Here is a 19,346-nt window from a genome sequence, read left to right as displayed (position 1 = left end):
AATGCCTCGTCCTTGAGTGATAAGGAGAAGACTCTGCATATGACTAGATCATTATCAGTGTAGAACGTCATTGCATTAGTGAAGATCCTAAGATGATTGTCGGGATCCGTTGAGCCATCATACCTCTCTAATACCGGAGGATTCTTCTCTAGCATCGGAGTTTGCATGATGGTCGCCGTAAAAGGGAGTAAGCTGGTAGGCCGAACGGTGTGGAGGGGCGATGGTCCTCTCCTTCCTCGACCGTTCGAGTTGGTGTGCTGGGATGGTTACCGATTACGGCTTCCCTCGTTTCCATTCTCTTGATTTGAGGCAGACCGCTTAGTATGGACTCATTTCGCCCTTAGTGCCGCAATCTCCTCTGCGTGTTTTCGTTGCATCCCTTGTTGTGCTTGCGTCTGCGCCTGTATGGTTCTTGCCTGTGGTATCTGTGCTTGCATCTGCGCTATCAAATCTCTGGTATTCTGTTGTCCGTCCATGCTCCTCGTGGTCACCATCTGGGCGTCTTCTGCTTGCTCTCAACCTCACGGTGGACGCCAAAATGTTTCGATTGATATTCTTGTGGGACCGAGACACGTGACTTTGCCGCTTCTGGATGACTCTGCCGCTCGTTCTTTGATGGGCCGCCTGAGTCGTTCGTCTTTCTTCTGTCTGGGTCGTTCGGTCACGCCGGTCTTGGCCGATCGGTTTCCTTCGTGCTCCAGGGGGGAGATACTTGCAAAAGATACTCTGACACTCAAGTTAGGCGTGTAATTTGAAGTGTGAGTTGAGTGTGAATGGGACGTACCTGGCTTGTGGCCCTGGATCTCTATTTATAAGTTGTCTCATGGACCTTAAGCTGACATTAGCCCAATAAAATATAAACAGAATAAGATATAAACAGATTACCTAAAGATCTGGTTGGTTGTTTATAACCTGCTTATCAATATCTTTAATTAGATATTCTTGATTATTTTATCATGTGCTAGACTATTGGCCCAATAACTTAAACGCTAGCCCAATTGCGGCCCAATCTTTGACTTGATTGACGGTAGCGGATGGGCCGAATGATCCTAAGTGAATGGACCAAACGGTGCTGAATGTTAACCATTCGGTCTCCACTGGGTAGATACACATATCATTAATATTTCATCTGTAGCTAAAAGTTGGAACTCTCATAGAAGACATGAAAAGAAACCACCGTTGAACTTAGGTTTTTAATTTAAAGATTTAGGTTGCGTTGTGCTTCTAAGATTCCCAATAAATGTAAAGGTTTGGTCGGAGTGAAATTCAAATTGGCAGATACATGGAAACTAAAATTGGTGATGTAATGTCGGAAGACAACCTGTGCATTGAAATGATGAAGGTTGAATTGAAAATTGAAAAGCTAATTTAGACGTTCCAACAAAGTTTCTTAGCTGGAAAAAAAAAAAGTTTGGAAGTGAAAAGAAAATGGTTTGGCAACCGTGGCCCAACATCATGAAAGTTCTTTTTAAGGTGTTTGTCGTGTGTATGATTAGGTTGGTTCTCTCTTGTCTTTTGCTTTTTCCTTCTTAAAATCTCTAAACACAAAAGCAAAACCAAAAGTGCTCTTACGTAGATAAATAACTCCTCGTTTGCCTTTTTTTTTCAATTCAAATAGAAAGTTTGAAAAACCTCTTTTTTATTAAAAGTATTCAAAGATAGTAACCAATTGGACAGGAAATAGGGATTTGGTTCCTATTTACTCTCCGTATATTCCAAAATTAATCATTAGTCTTTAATCTTATTTTTTATTAAGAGTTCAAATTAACCAATCATAAATTGTTGATTAATAATATCTTATATGGAAAACAACATATTTTCCTTTTTCTTATTCAAATTCAAATTCAGTATCTTCTTATTATTGTACACATATTTCTTTTTTTTTCATTGACAGTTGTTAAAATAATAGAATTAATAACAATAATAATAAAAATAATTGTTTTAAGTATGAGATTGAGATTAATGACGTAGTATATGCATATCACCGCCGAAATATTTATTTATATATTTTGAAATAGACTTTTAATTAATTTTGATTTAATCACGACCTAATTGTGAATAATCATATTTTATCTTTAAATTGATCGATATTAAGGTTAATATGGTTTGATCGACGATCGATTTATTTGATAACTAGTCAAATTTACTAATGACTCACTTAATAATTTAAGGTATAATTGATGATTGAATATTTGGCTAGTCAAAAAATCATACGACACAATTATTATTATTATTATTATTATAAGATCTTTTGAGTTTCTTATATATTTTCTTCGTAAAAATTATTTATGTTCTTCTTTTAAAAATGTAATGAAATAAAAATTATTGGAATGTTTGCAAATATATTTTGACATTCAACAAGATACATAATAAATATAATTATTAATAAACGAATCACTATATTTTATGAACAAACATAATTTTATATTATTTTCATGGATCCTTATTTGAATGAAATATGTTCTCTAAATTTAATCTAGATAAAATTAGAATGTGTCTTAAACTTTACTTTTAGTATTTGATTCCTTTTTCCTACTAAATTTGTACATTTCAACATGACGCTGATATTATTTAAGTTTCTTTCTATACAATAATAATATAGAAATATTAATAAAGAAATTATACACTTCTTTATTAAAAAAATTATACTGAGACTAAAACCCTTTTTTCACATAAAAAATTATTACATGATCATTTATATGGAATAAATCTCACTGTCACAGTTTTAAATATTCAAACAAATAATTTTTTTATTTTTTTTCAAAAGAAAAGTTAAATAAAGGATATTCTTCTTTTTGAAGATATTTTGTTTCGATAACTTTTAAAAAATATAATTTTTTTTCAATCTGTTCTTTTAATTAACTATTTTTTAAATTAAAATAGCTATCTGCAAAAAAAACAATTATCTACAAACATATGCGTTTTCATTAATATAACTAATAAGAATTTAAAGTCAATTATAAAAATGTATTTATCATTATTTTAAATAAAATTTAATTATATTTTAAATTTATCGTAAACGTACAAAATAAATAAATAAAAATATAATAAATAAATAATTAAAATATAATAAATAAATAGACATCATATGAATGACTAATCAAATGGCATTCATCAAATTCCATCCAAGACCTCAAATAGCACTCTAACAAGGTTTTTACAATTCGATGTGAACAAGATGAATAGTGCTTATCATTATTCAAAGACCATCCACATCCATAGCAAAATTCATATTAGCATATGCAAAACAAGTGAACCTCTCTCTCTCTTTTATTTATATATATATATATATATATATATATATATATATATATATATATATATATATATATATACTAACTTATGTAACATCTTAAAGTATATTAAATTTTAATTAATAAAAAATTATTATTTATAAAAAATATTCTTTAAACACAAGAATATTTTAAATATTTTTAATCTTAAAACTTAATATATATATATATATATATATATATATATATATATATATATATAAATTAACTACATATATTCTAATCCATTATAACATAAAAGTGTATCACAACTAAATATAGCAAAATTTTCGATCATACCCATTCCATTCAAAAAAAGGTTTGCCACATTTATAAAACTATTGTAAATTATTTTATGCATTCAAATATTCATTAATCCTGCGTATTTTTGTTTTAAATAATTTTTTTAAAAAATAAAATTTTCAAATATAGAGTATAATAAATTAGATAAAAAAATATAAAAATATAATTCAAATAAAATTGTATAATAAAATATTAACACAATTATAAATTGAAATAAAATAAAAAATAAATATATAAAATTCAATTAAATTATAATATAGTTGAATATTCGTATAATCAAATTTTATATATAAAGAATTAATTAAAAATAAATTAAATATGTGTTTAGTATGTAAAACTTAAAGTTAAATAAGAATTTCAATTTTAAATTTAATATTAAAAACTAAAATATATTTAATCCTTAAAATCATATATTTTAAAATAAAACTCAATATTCTTATTAACTCAATAGTCGAACATAAATCTCTTCCTTCCATCCTTTAAAAAAGAGTTTTTATAAACTTAATAATTTAACATAAGTTTAAAAATATTATTTTATTGGTTAGTTTGTGTTTACTTTTAAAAAAAAGTATTTAAACAAAACAATAAATGGAAATAGAGACACGAAAGTCATCATTCCAATCCACTATGCCACTATGCCACTATGCCGTGCTTCTCTCCAAGCACACCCACTCATTAATAGTTATCCCAACTTTCCACACTTTTTTTCATTTGGTTTCACTCTGCCACATATCCCCAATACAAATATAAAAAAATAATCGATTCTATGAGAATTGATTCTGTTATATCATTGAATCTCATTTCCATGTAATTCATTTCTGCCTCAGTTACCTCTTCACGACACAAACAATACTCACATAGATACAAACAAATAGGAATGTAAATCGAATCTAAATTGAAATTTATCAACAAATAATCAAATGATTCAAATAACAAATTTATAGTGCATGTAATTACAAATTAAATGGAAAGAAAATACTGTCTTTATATTTGATAAATACCTATAAAATAACACCATAACAATGTTTTTGCAATTCTTATTTAGATCGGCATGAATAGTGCTCATTATTGTTCCAAGACGATCCACAATCATAGCAAAATTTATGATTACATCTGCAAAACAAGTGAACCAACACATAAAATGCTCACATAATTCAAATAGTTTGTTCTATTCAAATTAAATAAGATATTAATCTAATCAACCCATTCGAAATTATATTAATGAATAAAAAAAATACTAGTTAGAAATATATACATAACAAACCTGCAAGTTATACGTGAGCATCCTGCAATTCTTTCTACATAAAAACTGCAATTTGGACATTTTCTCCAACCTTTCTTCTTTGCAAGCTTCGTCACCATCGAGTCTCCATTCTCTCCTTTCTCTCTTTTCGACCTCTGAAACTCCTCACAGTCCATTCCTGCATGCCACGAAACCCTGCACTGTGCGCAGCACAGTCTGTGGCAATGTGGACACTCTGATGAAGTCACAACTTCTTCACCATCACGCATCAACAGAGCTGAACAGTCCTTAAAAGGACAGAAAAACTTTTCTGCTTCAACCACTAGATTCTCACAAAGAATATCTCCCCATTTATCAAACACTTCTTTAGGGATAATCGAACCACAATGCTCAAGCTCTATACCCTCCTTGCAATTAGGGTTTGGGCATTGCACCACTGATCTATTCTCCTCAATCTTTGCAGCAACATGTCTTGTGATGCAGCCATTGCAAAAGATGTGAGAACAGTTTTGGATCCTGAACTTCTTTTCATCAGGTATGGCATCCATGCAAATACCACACACACACAAAGATTCTTCTATCTTTACCTGTTTCCCTCTGCGGTATCTCACAGGGCCATCATCATCGCCGTCTGCATCTTCCACTTTGTTCAGTCTTCTACTTGACCCTCCTCCATCGCTTTCCGATGAGGAACTCGACAATTTCCGCTTAACATTTTTTCTATCAGATGTTGGCAATGCATTCTTTGGTTCAAATTCCAGACCATCTGATGAAGAGGAAACATACTCGTCGGAAGACTGAGAAGCAGACTCGTGTGAAGACTGAGAATGGGAAGCAGACTCGTGTGAAGAGTAAGATGAATAGGAAGCAGACTCGTGTGAAGACTGAAAAGAGTCAGATGAAGTTTCGTCCATCATGACTTATCTAAAAGTTTATGGGAAATGATCAGTACTTTTTGTTTATATATGAGATCTCGAAAACCTTTAAATTCTCATTTTATACTTTAGATTAGATACTCCTTATACATTTTGTTATTTGTTATTATATTGTACCTGAATAAGGTGTCCGTTTTTTTTTAAGAGTAACGGCACATTTATATTGATTAATGATAAAATCGTTATAAAAGAATAAATTTTTATATTTTCAAAAATAAATAAATAAATAAATAGGAATATAAAATAAATATATTTATGTGTGTTAAATTATTATTTTTTAATGAAAGGCGTAAAAAAATATAAATAGTTTGTATTGATTCAAATAATATATAAACGTAAGAGAACGGTAAATATTTGGAAATATTCATAAAGGCTATGGAAAATGTGGATGTCTAAGTTTAAAACGGTGCTGTTAAGTCGCCCATTTTCTTAATAATTTTTCTTTTCACAACTTTTTTACAACTAATATATTTGGTGATTTGTGATTGATTCATTTCAAATATTTTTCTGAAAATAAATTCAAACAAATCAATAAAATGGTGACACGTCCTGTTGTAAAAAAGTTATTAATATATCATGATTTGCACATAAGAGTTTTATGAACTCACTGTTTATTATTGTCATAGATCATGATATGTTAACAACTTTTTTTAACAATTTTTTGACAATAGACTATGTGTCACTATTTTATTGGTCCGTATATTTAAAACGGATCAATCACAAACTACCATATAAGTTATTGTAAAAAAATTGTCAAAAAAATTGTTAAAAAGATATTTTCTTATTGTTATTGTTTGAGCATTCATTTTGCATCTCTTGTCATATCTAAATTATTTAATAATCAAAAACTAACATCACCATTATCAATTGTTTTATTATTAAAATAACAAAACAAATAAACAAATGAAAAGTGTTTGTAATTTTTTTTTAAATTAAAAATGAAAGTTATTAAAATACACATGTTTAAAATATTTTTTTATGAATGGAAGTTAGTTTTTAGGAAAACTTTTAAGGAATTTTTTTTCGTATAATTTAAATATTGTAACTGTAACGAATTTTTGTTTAAATGCAGAAAGTAAATAAAAATCGAAAATAATTTTAAAAGGTGAATACATAAAAGATATTGTATTATATATATATATATATATATATATATATATATATATATATATATATGTATATATATATAGGTATATATATATATATAGGTATATATATATATAGGTAGTTGCTGTTCATCACCGCTGGATTGCCATCGCCCGAGGCTGGACCGCGAATCGCCGCCGTCCACCGTGGACAGTTGAATTGCCACTTCCCCGTCTCTGCATTGTTTTTGACCAAAAACAGGTCAGTTCGTATTACTTTTAAGTTCCGGAAAGTATTTTCCAGATTGAATATTACGATAGGGCCACTCGGGGAACATCTTAGAAGTTTCTAGATGCAATTAGCAATTAGGGTGTTCCTTCCTTCACCACCACCCCTTCTTCTTTCACCTCTTTTTTATTATTTTGTCCTTTAGTAAAATTTTATTTTTAAAATTATTATTTTTGAATTTTTATCCACTCCCAACCCATTTCACTAATGAACTATTACTAGTCTCCTACTTGAGCAAGAAACTTTTCTTTTATTTTAACCTTGGATTTCTTTCTCTCTATGTTTCGTTGTGAGAATATGCGATGTAGTTTCATTCGGTGGTATACTTAGTGAGAGTTGTGTGGTGGAAAGAATTGATCAAGCGGTGTCGGTCTCAGTGGTGCTTCATCCAGGTGCGTAATCAATTCTACAATAAACCCTAAAATAAAAATGTAAACTTTAAACGGAGGTAAGTATCCTTCAGCGGATGTCAACATCCGTTTAAGGTAAAACAAACTTTGTCTCACCTTAAACGGATGTTGACATCCGCTGACGGACGTCTACAATTTACATTTTTATTTTTATTTTAGGTTTTGTTTTATTAGTTTATTCTTTTATATTAATTTTGGAGATGTTTTAATAATTTAATTTAAATGTTTTGATTTATTATTTTTGAATATATTTTTGATGTATTTTAATAATGTATATTTATATTACTTTATATTTATATTTTTGTATTTTGCACGTTATATATAATTAGTTTTTAAATTTAATGTTTTTGTAAAATATATATTTTTTATATATGATTTTTGTATTCTTTAATTGTTTAACAATTTTATAATTATATAAAAAATTACTTATTACTTTATTTATATGAAATATATAATTTAATTATATTAATATTTTTATATTTGTTTGATTAATTATTAATTATGTTAATAAGGCTCATTATAATTTTATAGGTGATTATTATTTAAAATGGATGAATATCTTTATATGGATTTTTATATTGGTTGTAGTTTGAAATCCGATTTCTCTTCATTAATTAGCGAAGTTGTAGAGGGAGATTTAACAAATAAATTTACCACAAATGAAATATTTCGTTCACGGGAGCACTTAATTCAATAGATAAGAGGGATGACTTATGATTTAGGATTTGTTGTGGTAATAGTAAGATTTGACATAGATAGGGGTGTACGGGAAAGAAAAACGTTTGTCATACTTTGATGTGAAAGAGGGGGAAAATATCGAAAATACAAAGCCGATGCGGTGGCTAGTGTATACAACACTTGTAAATGTGAGTGTCCGTTTAGATTAAAGGTTAAACCATATTCAGATGGGCTGGATGGGTGTTGAAGGTGATGTGTGGAAAACACAACCATGAGTTGGTTGAAACTTTAGTTGATCACCCTTGTGCTGACAGGTTAAATACGAGTGAGCAGTCATTACTGGTTGATATGACAAAGAGTAAAGTTACACCTGTAAATATTTTATTAACATTCAAACAAAATAATGATCGAAATGTCACAACGATTAAACAAATCTACAACGCAAGACAAGCGTATAAATGATCATTAAGAGGGTCCATAACTGAACTACAACAACTTATGATGTTGTTGGATCAGGATAAGTACATTCACTGGAGTAGGTGTGCTGATGATTCAGAGGTTGTTACTAACTTGTTTTGAACACATCCTGATGCGGTCAAATTGTTAAACTCATTTAATGTGTTATTTTTTATGGATTCCACATATAAAACAAATAGATATAGACTTTCGTGGCTTGAGATTGTGGGTATGACGTCTACATGGTTAACCTTTTCAGCCGCATTTGTTTTCTTGTCTACTGAAAGGCAGGGTAATTTCACATGGGCTTTGGGAAAGCTGAAAGGCGTCATTTGGAAGTAGTCTGTTGCTCACGAGTAACCATTTTAAAGGCTACAAATATAGAAAACTTATTGGGCGTGTCTCTCGATATGCATTGGATCTCATTGGATCTCATCATATGTTAAAAATAAACCTTTCAGCTTTTCCAAAGTCCATATGAAATTACTCTGCCTTTCAGTAGACAGGAAAGCAAATGCGGCTGAGAAGGTTAACCATGTAGACGTCATACCCACAATCTCAAGCAACAGAAGTCTATATCTATTTATTTTATATGTGGAATCCATAAAAAATACAACATTAAATGAGTTTAACAATTTGATCGCACCAGGATGTGTCCAAAACAGGTCAGTAACAACCTCTAAATCATCAGCACACCTACTCTAGTGGATGTACTTATCCCGATCCAACAACATCATAAGTTGTTGTAGTTCAGTTTTGGACCCTCTTAATGATTGTTTATACGCTTGCCTTGCGTTGTAGATTTGTTTAATCGTTGTGAAATTTCGATCATTATTTTGTTTGAGTGTTAATAAAATATTTGCAGGTGTAACTTGACTCTTTGTCATATCAACCAGTAATGACTGCTCACTCGTATTTAACCTGCCAGCACAAGGGTGATCAACTAAAGTTTCAGTCAACTCATGGTTGTGTTTTCCACACATCACCTTCAACACCTATCCGACCCCATCTAAACATGGTTTACCCTTTAATCTAAACGGACACTCACATTTACGAGTGTCGTATACACCAGCCATCGCATCGGCTTTGTATTTCCGATATTTTCCTCCTCTTTCACATCCAAGTATGACGAACGTTTTTCTTCCCCATACACCAGTAGCTATGTCAGATCTTACTATTACCACAACAAATCATAAATCATAAGTCATTCCTCTTACCCATTGAATTAAGTGCTCCCGTGAATGAAATATTTGATTTGTGGTAAATTTATTTGTTAAATCTCCCTCTACAACTTCGCTAATTAATGAAGAGAAATCGGATTTCAAACTACAATCAATTTAGAATCCATATGAAGATATTCATCCATTTTAAATAATAATCACCTATAAAATTATAATGAGCCTTATTAACATAATTAATAATTAATCAAACAAATATAAAAATATTAATATAATTAAATAATATATTTCATATAAATAAATTAATAAGTAATTTTTTATATAATTATAAAATTGTTAAACAATAGAATACAAAAATCATATATAAAAAATATATCTTATAAAAACATTAAATTTAAAAACTAATTATATATAACGTGCAAAATACAAAATTATAAATATAAACTAATATAAATATACATTATTAAAATACATCAAAAATATATTCAAAAATAATAAATCAAAACATTTAAATTAAATTATTAAAATATCTCCAAAATTAATATAAAAGAATAAACTAATAAAACAAAACCTAAAATAAATATAAAAATGTAAACTGTAAACGGATTTTGACATTCGTTGGAGGATGCTCACCTCCGTTTAAAGTTTACATTTTTATTTTAGGGTTTATTATAGAATTGATTACGCACATGAAGGAAGCACCACTGCACGCACCACTGCACCACTGAGACCGACACCGCTTGATCAATTCTTTCTACCACCACTAATCTTTGTAACCTTTCACTAAGTATACCACCGAATGAAACTACACCGCATATTTTCACAGTAAAACAAAAAGAGGAAGAAATTCAATGTTAAAATGAAAGAAAAGCTTCTTACTCATGTAAAAGACTAATAATAGGTTATTAGTGGAATGGGTTAGAAGTAGGTAAAAATTTAAAAATAATAATCTTAAAAATAAAATTTTACTGAAGGATAAAATAGTAAAGAGGAGGTGGAGGGAGCGTCACGGTGCAGGAGGAACACCCTTTGTATAATTTCTCCTTCTTCGTATTACAGAGGTTCTCCTTCTTCCAAACTATACTACCATTGCCCATGAGAATATTCATATAATTTCCTTTGAGACATTAGTCCCATCAACTGAGTTTGTGTTTTCAAACTTTGGCACAATTTTCCGATTACGACACCTACTATTATTATTATTATTATTATTATTATTATTATTATTATTATTATTATTATTATTATTGCCTTAAAGATCAATTATTATTAATTGACGAAGAATTTCCCAAAATTTTCCGAAAATTTTAAAAGATGAATTGTAATTTTATTTTAATTTTATAAAATTAATTTATAAAATAAGATTTTTACTTATATATATTTTAAATTAATTTTATCTTTATTTTTAATATATTTAAAATTAAAAAAAAACATTTTTATATACAACAATAATCCTAAAAATACTTTTATTAAACATTTCAGATTTTTCATCATAAAACCATAAATTATCAAAATATTTTTCTATAGGAGATCATAAGCAATAATAATTACTCAATAATAGTTACAAACTAATATATATATATATATATATATATATATATATATATATAATTTCATGAAAAGAAATATCTTGTTCAATCATAATCCAACAAAACAACAAAAACCAAAAATAACAAAATTGAAAATAAAATACGTACACTAATATCTATTTGTGTAAGTAGTGCACAAATCTAAATAAAAATAAAGGACAACATCGTAAATTAGTGTCATAAATATTAAATGACAGAAAAACTGAAAAATTTAGACCGGTGTCACAAGTAAAAAGGTAATATAACTTCATTTATATATATATATATATATATATATGTATATATATATATGTATGTATATATATATATATATATATGTATGTATATATATATATATATAATATGTATTATATCAGTTTATTAGAAGAATAAATTATTTTTGAATAAGGATAAAATAACACATTTTTATTTATTTTAGTTATAATAAATTAATTATAAAGAAAAGAATTTTTATACTCTTTTCAAAAAATGAAAATAAAAAATAACAGTGCGAAAGGAATGTAAAATTTCATATGTCTCAAAGTATATCTTTATTTTCACACATGATGAAGTTTTTGAAATTCACAAAAATAAATAAATAAGTGAAAAATAAAATAAAATATAATATAGACGTTTTCTTACGGTTTTCCTCTTACAATTAGCACAAACTATTAATAATAAAAATAAATAAAGACAAGACAAGTAAAAAGGTTGAAGAATTTAGTTATAGGAAGAGAAAAAAAAAATATTCTTGATTGGGTTGGTATATGCTTCCATAGCTATAGCTCCTACCACATAGCATGCCATTTACATATACTTGATCGGATCTATCACCAAAAGAACCCTAAAACCCACTCTTCCTTAGCTCGCTATTTCTCCATTTCTCTTCCGTTCATCGGCGATGGCATCGCATTTACTCAGTCACTCCGCCAAGGTGAATCATATATTCTACCTCTCTGCCTATCATTATCGTTTATCGCGTTTTAATGCAAGCACACGGTGCCATCCTTTTTGTTTTCTGTTTATTTAATGCTTTTTTTGTTTCAGGTGAGAAATGCTTCGAAGTTGCTGCACAACGAGCGCGCGCTCTTGGCGCGTTGGTTTTCCGGCGATGCTCAATCCTCTCTCAATAGCAACCGCGGTAACTTGGTTTCTTGGTTATCTCTCAATTGCAACTGAATCCATAGCGGATTTATTTGTGAATTTTGAATTTTGTGTTGGATTGATCTAATTAATCATTCCTGTGGAACTTCGTATTTTTAAATGGGAATACTGTAGAATGCTTTATCTGCTATAGGTGTATTGGGAACCTGTTGGTGTTTTTAATTAAGGTGTTTGTGAGTGAGAAGCAAGTATAAGTGTAACCATAGAGTTTGTATTGAAGAGGTTTGAAGTGATATTAGCATATTCTGTTGTTTGGGAGCCATTTGAATGCCTGGTGAATGCTGCACCTTAAGTTTTCTTTTCTATATTAATAGTTGTAGCTGGTTATTTGTTTAGATGTGTGGAAAACTCGGCTCCCTGAGTCTTCAACAAGAAGCAGTGTCTTTGAACCGGCCGCCGGCTTTACTGTGAGTAGAGCAAATTTACATCCAAATTAAACAATATATGGCAAGCTTTATTTGTTTCTGCCTTCAATATCTCCCTTTCTTTTCTTTGCCAACTCTATTGCTTTTCACTTCCTCGCATATGTATATTTCACCTGACTTGTATTTTCTTTTTGATATAAAAGTTCATTTGGTACGCAGAAGAGAAACATCTCCATTGCTAGCATTAAAAGGGGTTCCATTATCGGGTCTGGGTTCACTGGAGTGATTTCGCAGTATGTCACTTTATGTTATAGTAATTTTAGTTTTTTCATTGAGTATAGCTATTTTCGAAAGGGATTGACAGTAACTCTTTTATTTTCAATCAACCGTGTCCTCAAAAAGAAGTTCACAGGTGTTGTCAAGGAGATGCTATGCGTCAGCCTCAGGTACATCCAATGGGTCTTTGGCTGTTAAATTAAATTTTGAAATTTGATTGAAATAGAAGATGTGTGTTGGACATTTGAGGCTGCATTTAACCCACCACATCTTTTCTCCTGTGATGTTATTTTTTATTTATTTGTAAATTATAAATAGAAGGAGAAATGTACTCAGATGCGAATTGCAAATGTAGAGCTACTACCTCTGCTAATCTTGGCCAGTGTTTCTAACTACTCACTAGTGTCATTGACCTTGGATTGAGCTGCAACTTTTTTAAATGGGTTTTTTTGATAATATGCTAAGGGCATCTCCATTGGTTACGGAGTGCAATTCTTACCAGTTAAGAACTGTGCTTTTGGTAAAAGCAACCGGTGGGCCTAGTCAGGCATCAAGCACATTGTGTAAGTGCGCTGAAAAAATAGCTTTTAACAATATATAAGGTAATATTTAGACAAAAGAATAGAAATAAGCTGCATTATTGACTAGGTTGGAGAGATGAACTTCTTAAATTATAAAATGTAAAAACAAGTGATGTGTAATGATAAAAAAGGGGGACATTGGGTTGGAGATGGCCTAATAATCCTGTAAAAGAAGTAGTTAGCTAGGGGTAAAAGGATGATCTATATCACTAATCTCCCCTACACAAAATAACTCTTTCAGCATGAAGCATGGACAATGCACTGTGCACAGACATGATTTACCTTGTGCCACGTTCAACTTACTTAAGAATAGAGTGGAAAGTTGAAACTCTCAACCACTTTATGTAGTAATAGGTGTTCTAATCTTAAGCTTTTTTTGGTGGAGATACAAGCGTGAATGGTTTTACATCTGTCTAACATTACAAGATTAAATGTAATGTTTCTTTAACTTGTCAACAGTTATGAGTCTTTTCACATATGCCGCAGCTTATCCTTCTCTATCATTTGTGTTTCCTTACAGGAGATGTCATGCAATTGATTAAACCCTAAACTTAAAAATATTGTTTTTAGGATACAAGAATTGTATCTTTCCAAAAGTTTCCACAGTCTTACACCTCTCCTTAAGCTTCCCTTTTTCTTTGTTTTGTTTGGTGGGATGTTATGTTTTGAGACTATATAAATAATAGTTTACTTATTGATTTAGTCACCAACACTGGTGAATATATTTCAGATCTACCCCCCCACCAGGAAATTGGAATGCCTTCTCTCTCACCTACAATGACAGAGGTTTCTACTTGTCTGAATCAAATTATATTGTCATATCGTGGGTCGTGGTTTCTCCTAAAGAATTCCCAATTATATACAGGGTAACATTGCAAGATGGTTGAAGAAAGAAGGTGATAAAGTTTCTCCTGGTGAAGTGCTCTGTGAAGTTGAAACTGTATGGTTCTTGTACCAGAGAGTTGGCTCATAGCATACCTCTGTTAAGGTTCTTATGTGAACATTGACATAAATGTATTTCATATGAAGGATAAAGCTACTGTTGAAATGGAAAGTATGGAAGAAGGTTATCTGGCCAAGATAGTTCGTGGAGATGGGGAAAAAGAAATTAAAGTTGGTGAGGTATTGATGTCTTCTAGCTCTCCCCTCCTCTCTTTTTTGAAAAGGACTTTTTATTTATTGTCCCAGTTTGAAATTGCAAGAAAAAAATATTTTTTTTACACTCCGGACTCTATTGACATATGGAAAGCATCACTATTGGTAACATAAAGAATTTCTTTCATAGGTAATCACCGTAACTGTTGAAGAGAGGGAGATATTGCCAAGTTTAAAGATTACAAACCTTCAAAAAAGAATTTATTTTTTGAAAATGACTTTTTATTTATTGTCCCAGTTTGAAATTGCAAGAAAAAATATATTTTTTACACTCTGGACTTTATTGACATATGGAAGGCATCACTATTGGTAACATAAAGAATTTCTTTGATAGGTAATCGCCATAACTGTTGAAGATGAGGGAGATATTGCCAAGTTTAAAGATTACAAAGCTTCAGCGTCTGAATCAAGTGCACCTCCTGCCGAAGAAACATCTGCACCATCCCCACCAAAGGAGGTGGCAGAGGAGTCTGCTCGAGAACCTGGGGCAAAGGTTTCCAAACCTAGTGCGCTAACTCCATCTAGAGATCGTGTATTTGCTAGTCCTCTTGCTAGAAAGTTGGCTGAAGAGAAAAATGTGAGTTATCAATAACAAATTATATGGTTGAAGATCTTTCAGGAAAAGACCTAGATAATCAATTTCCCTCACTGATGTAGGTACCTCTCTCTAGCATTAAAGGAACAGGACATGAAGGACTCATTGTGAAGGCTGATATTGAAGATTTCTTGGGTATAATTCTATCTTTTTATATATTAATTTGTTTGTATTTGTGCATATTACAGTGGAACACTTCATTGTTATGGTAGAGAATTCCTCACTTTTTCTTGCTTGCTCTAGGATGTCTTAGCACGTGTGGCTGATTAAATTGATTATATTATAACCCCTCTTTAGCTTCTGATGCAGCTTCTAGTCAAGTTTCCGCACCCTCAAAGGCCAAGGGCACAATGGATGCAGCTCTGGATTATATCGACATTCCTGTCTCTCAGATACGGAAGGTAAATTGCTGAAGAAGTCCTGTACTTTTATTAGATTATATTTCTGTTTCAAGTGTAAATCAAAGACCAGTTTTTGGACCATGTCAAATGATGTTCCAATTTTGTTATGCACATAGTTTCATACGGCTTCTTGGTACTTTTGGTCAGAACTTCTGGCATATTTTATTTTCTCCTTCTGTGTGTTCACTTCTATGTAAGTTCTGATCTTAATATATGTTGTGTTGTGTAAGCATGAGTGGTGTTTTTAAATAAAACTATGTATTTTTACAGGTCACAGCTTCACGGCTATTATTATCAAAGCAAACTATTCCTCATTACTATTTAACAGTGGATGCATGTGTTGATAAACTCATGAGGTAAGTCTCTATAATCAATATTTGAAAGCTTTACCTACCATACATATTTCTTATAATTGGACATTCTGTCTGCAGTCTGCGGAGCAAACTCAATTCATTGCAAGAAGCCTCTGGTGGCTCCCGCATATCAGTTAATGACCTTGTAATCAAGGTATTGGATTTTTATCTGACACTATATCTCTTCTTGTCTGCTTGGTTGCTTATTTGGTGCTTAATAAGTAGGAAGGTCAACATCTTATCTAAGAAATAATACTTGTGGAATGCTTTATGCCAGCTAAAATCATATTAAATGACTTTTCTCTTGTTTGATGTTTGCTTAGAAATAAATGTCTAAGTCTTGACTTAAACGGACTGATTTTCCTACAAGGGACCCCTGTTGTCTCTCTTTGGCTACATTTAGATCATAGACTCTTAAATCATTTTGTCTAACAAACTATGAAATTTAATGCCAAAATGGTGGAGAAGCTTTACATTAGTACGTTCACGACCTATAATGAATGGGAAAGTTCCATCTTTGCTTGTGGAGTAGTTATAGTTGAGGTTTCTGAATCACTAGTTATATGGGCAAAATATTCCTTATAATGACTTGGGCATTCAACAAATGTCTAATCCAGCAAATGTCATGTTCTAATGTTCGATCTTAGGCATGACGGGTGTCTAATAGTCCTAGTAAAGACTTAATTCATTCTCAATCAGTTCTAATAGTTCAAAATACTCCTAATACTTTGAGCTAGCTTTTGGAGAATTCATTCTCATTTATTGTATTTTTTATTGGTTGTTAAACAATTGGTAACACACCAATTGATGAAATGTTTTCAATGAGTATTTAATTATTGTTACTTCAAGGACTTGCCTACTGTTGTGTAAATTCAACAATCAAAATAAAATAAAATTTATATTCTTGAGAGAAATACTCAATCAATATAAATTCAAGCTATAAGACAAAGTAAAACAGAATCAAATTCAAAGACTAACTTTATTAAACAGATTGTGAGAAAAATACTATTATGCAGAATATGAAATATGTTGGGTGCTTGGCTTACCTTGAATGCAATTTAAATGATTTTTCTGTCTTCCATGGTATAGAATGTATCACCTTTACCTGCTAAAATACTGTAGCCATGATCCCTCATGTGAAAAAATCCTAAATCCTGTGATTTTTCTATCAATCCCTTAAATTGATAAAGATTTTAGTAAAACAAAGGTCAAATGCAAGGCTAATCAACGTCATTCTATCACTAGAAGAGTCAACTTCTTTCAGCTCATAATGTAAAAGTATTTGCCAATAATACTCACTGTATAAAATCATGTAAATGGGATAACACTGAAATAACACCAAATAGTGAGAATAATTACATCCCAGAGTTTTCTGTACACCAAGTCCCCAACAATGGGTAAACAGCTACTCCATCTTGTGAGGTTATTCGGTTCAATCAGTTGTTTAAAGAACTAAGGTTTGGGAAAGTTACACAAGTGTCTCTCATTTGTGATAACAAAGTTGCTCTTCATATGGCCTTAAATCTAATATTTCACGGAAGAATCAAACATATTGAGATAGATTTGCACTTCATTCAAGAATAAATTTTATCACTCAAGTTCAACCTCATTGCCAGCACTGTAAAAATAGTACAGGAAACTAAGTTTTATACCTGTGCTTTTTATTTTAGGCTGCTTCATTGGCTCTCCGCAAAGTTCCTCAATGTAACAGTTCATGGACAAATGATTATATTCGCCAGTAAGTCTTTAGTTTTTTATGTAACACTGCCTTCAAATTTGTGAATTACTTTAATTGTTACGTTTCTTATTTTGTTTTTGTGCAGGTATAATAATGTGAATATTAATGTAGCAGTGCAGACTGATAATGGGCTCTTTGTTCCAGTTATCAGGGTGAGCAAGGGCCTTTTTCTAGTATTTGAAATACAATTATAGCCTATATTCCAATCACGGGTCGTCATTTTGACCTATTCATAATATATGCAGGATGCAGACAAGAAAGGCCTCTCTACAATAGGGGAGGAGGTCAAACAATTGGCAAAGAAAGCCAAAGAAAACAGCTTGAAACCCCAAGATTATGAGGTTATTGGAGTTTCACGTCTATATTAATTCAACTGTGAATAAAGACTTCTTGGGCTGGTTTATAAATTCTTGGGTTGAATTGCATTACAGGGAGGTACATTTACAGTGTCTAACCTGGGAGGGCCATTTGGTGTCAAACAATTCTGCGCAATCATCAATCCTCCTCAGTCGGGCATTCTTGCAGTTGGATCTGGTAAGAACAGTTTTGTCATTTCCCCCTTTTATTTCTTATATCAACTGCAATCACTTCTCTCTTAATGATTATCTTCGTGTGTTGCTTGCTGACTACATGAGCAGCTGAGAGGAGAGTCATTCCGGGATCAGGTGCCGAAGACTTCAAATTTGGTTCTTTCATGTCTGTGACCCTCAGCTGTGATCATCGTGTTATAGATGGTAATTATTCTTAATCTTCAATGTTTTTTTAACTAAAAATTAAGATAATTTTGTGGTAAAGCATGCCAACAATACACTTGTTCTGTTCAGGTGCAATTGGTGCCGAATGGTTAAAAGCATTCAAAGGCTATATTGAAAATCCAGAATCCATGTTGTTGTAAGAACAAGTAGAAGGCTGACATAATGAACTAAATCTGTTTCAAGTCATAAATCATATTTCAGACGGGAGGATGAGGTTCTGTTCACCCGGGTATTTCTATATTCCCATTTGGGTTTGGTTGATTGTGTCCCTGATCAATTTTTTATTGAAGTGTTCAGTCACTGCAAATAAATTTTGAGGAATGTAATTTTTTAATAAGAGAGCGTAGATGAGGCATTTAATTTAAACCCAAAAATTGTGCTAACAATAGATGCTGCCCAGATACACAGCTGATTATGAAACATTTTCTTTATTATATGTTGCAAATATTTGAAAGAACGTGTGTTTAATTGTTGTCATCCTCATTTTCTTGTCCATTTAGTTGGCCTTAATTTGACAGTTATTATCTTTTCAATCGCTTTCAAAAC

At 31.0% G+C, this 19,346-nt stretch overlaps 2 protein-coding genes across 11 annotated transcripts; one reads left to right on the top strand and one right to left on the bottom strand.

Moving 5' to 3' along the window:
• Positions 1-318: 318 nt before the first annotated feature.
• On the bottom strand, positions 319-5,732 carry LOC108346411 (uncharacterized). Its single transcript, XM_052868636.1, has 3 exons — positions 4,840-5,732; positions 785-835; positions 319-688 (listed from the first exon to the last, which is right to left on the bottom strand). Exons 1-3 carry the CDS (start codon positions 5,730-5,732, stop codon positions 319-321), a joined length of 1,314 nt encoding a protein of 437 aa, XP_052724596.1.
• Positions 5,733-12,154: 6,422 nt separating this feature from the next.
• Positions 12,155-19,277, top strand: LOC108346202 (dihydrolipoyllysine-residue acetyltransferase component 2 of pyruvate dehydrogenase complex, mitochondrial). 10 transcript variants are annotated; one of them, XM_017585206.2, is made up of 19 exons: positions 12,155-12,351; positions 12,465-12,558; positions 12,918-12,988; positions 13,166-13,239; positions 13,352-13,392; positions 14,534-14,589; positions 14,669-14,743; positions 14,833-14,925; positions 15,293-15,535; positions 15,616-15,688; positions 15,851-15,954; positions 16,225-16,310; positions 16,386-16,461; positions 17,978-18,045; positions 18,131-18,197; positions 18,291-18,386; positions 18,477-18,579; positions 18,684-18,779; positions 18,870-19,277. In XM_017585206.2, the coding sequence occupies exons 1-19, from the start codon at positions 12,319-12,321 to the stop codon at positions 18,938-18,940; spliced, it is 1,620 nt and encodes a 539-aa protein (XP_017440695.1). In that variant the 5' UTR covers positions 12,155-12,318; the 3' UTR covers positions 18,941-19,277. The 10 variants fall into 10 exon arrangements, with proteins under 10 accessions (XP_017440695.1, XP_052724726.1, XP_052724727.1 ...); XM_052868766.1 differs by having other exon boundaries at positions 14,507-14,589; XM_052868767.1 differs by having other exon boundaries at positions 13,349-13,392; positions 14,507-14,589; positions 15,863-15,954.
• Positions 19,278-19,346: the final 69 nt, after the last annotated feature.

This window comes from Vigna angularis, chromosome 9 (genome assembly GCF_016808095.1).
Source record: "Vigna angularis cultivar LongXiaoDou No.4 chromosome 9, ASM1680809v1, whole genome shotgun sequence".
In the NCBI taxonomy this organism is placed as follows: domain Eukaryota; kingdom Viridiplantae; phylum Streptophyta; class Magnoliopsida; order Fabales; family Fabaceae; genus Vigna; species Vigna angularis.
The sequence above is the reverse complement of the archived record's forward strand: the minus strand, read 5'-3'. Positions and strand labels throughout refer to the sequence as shown.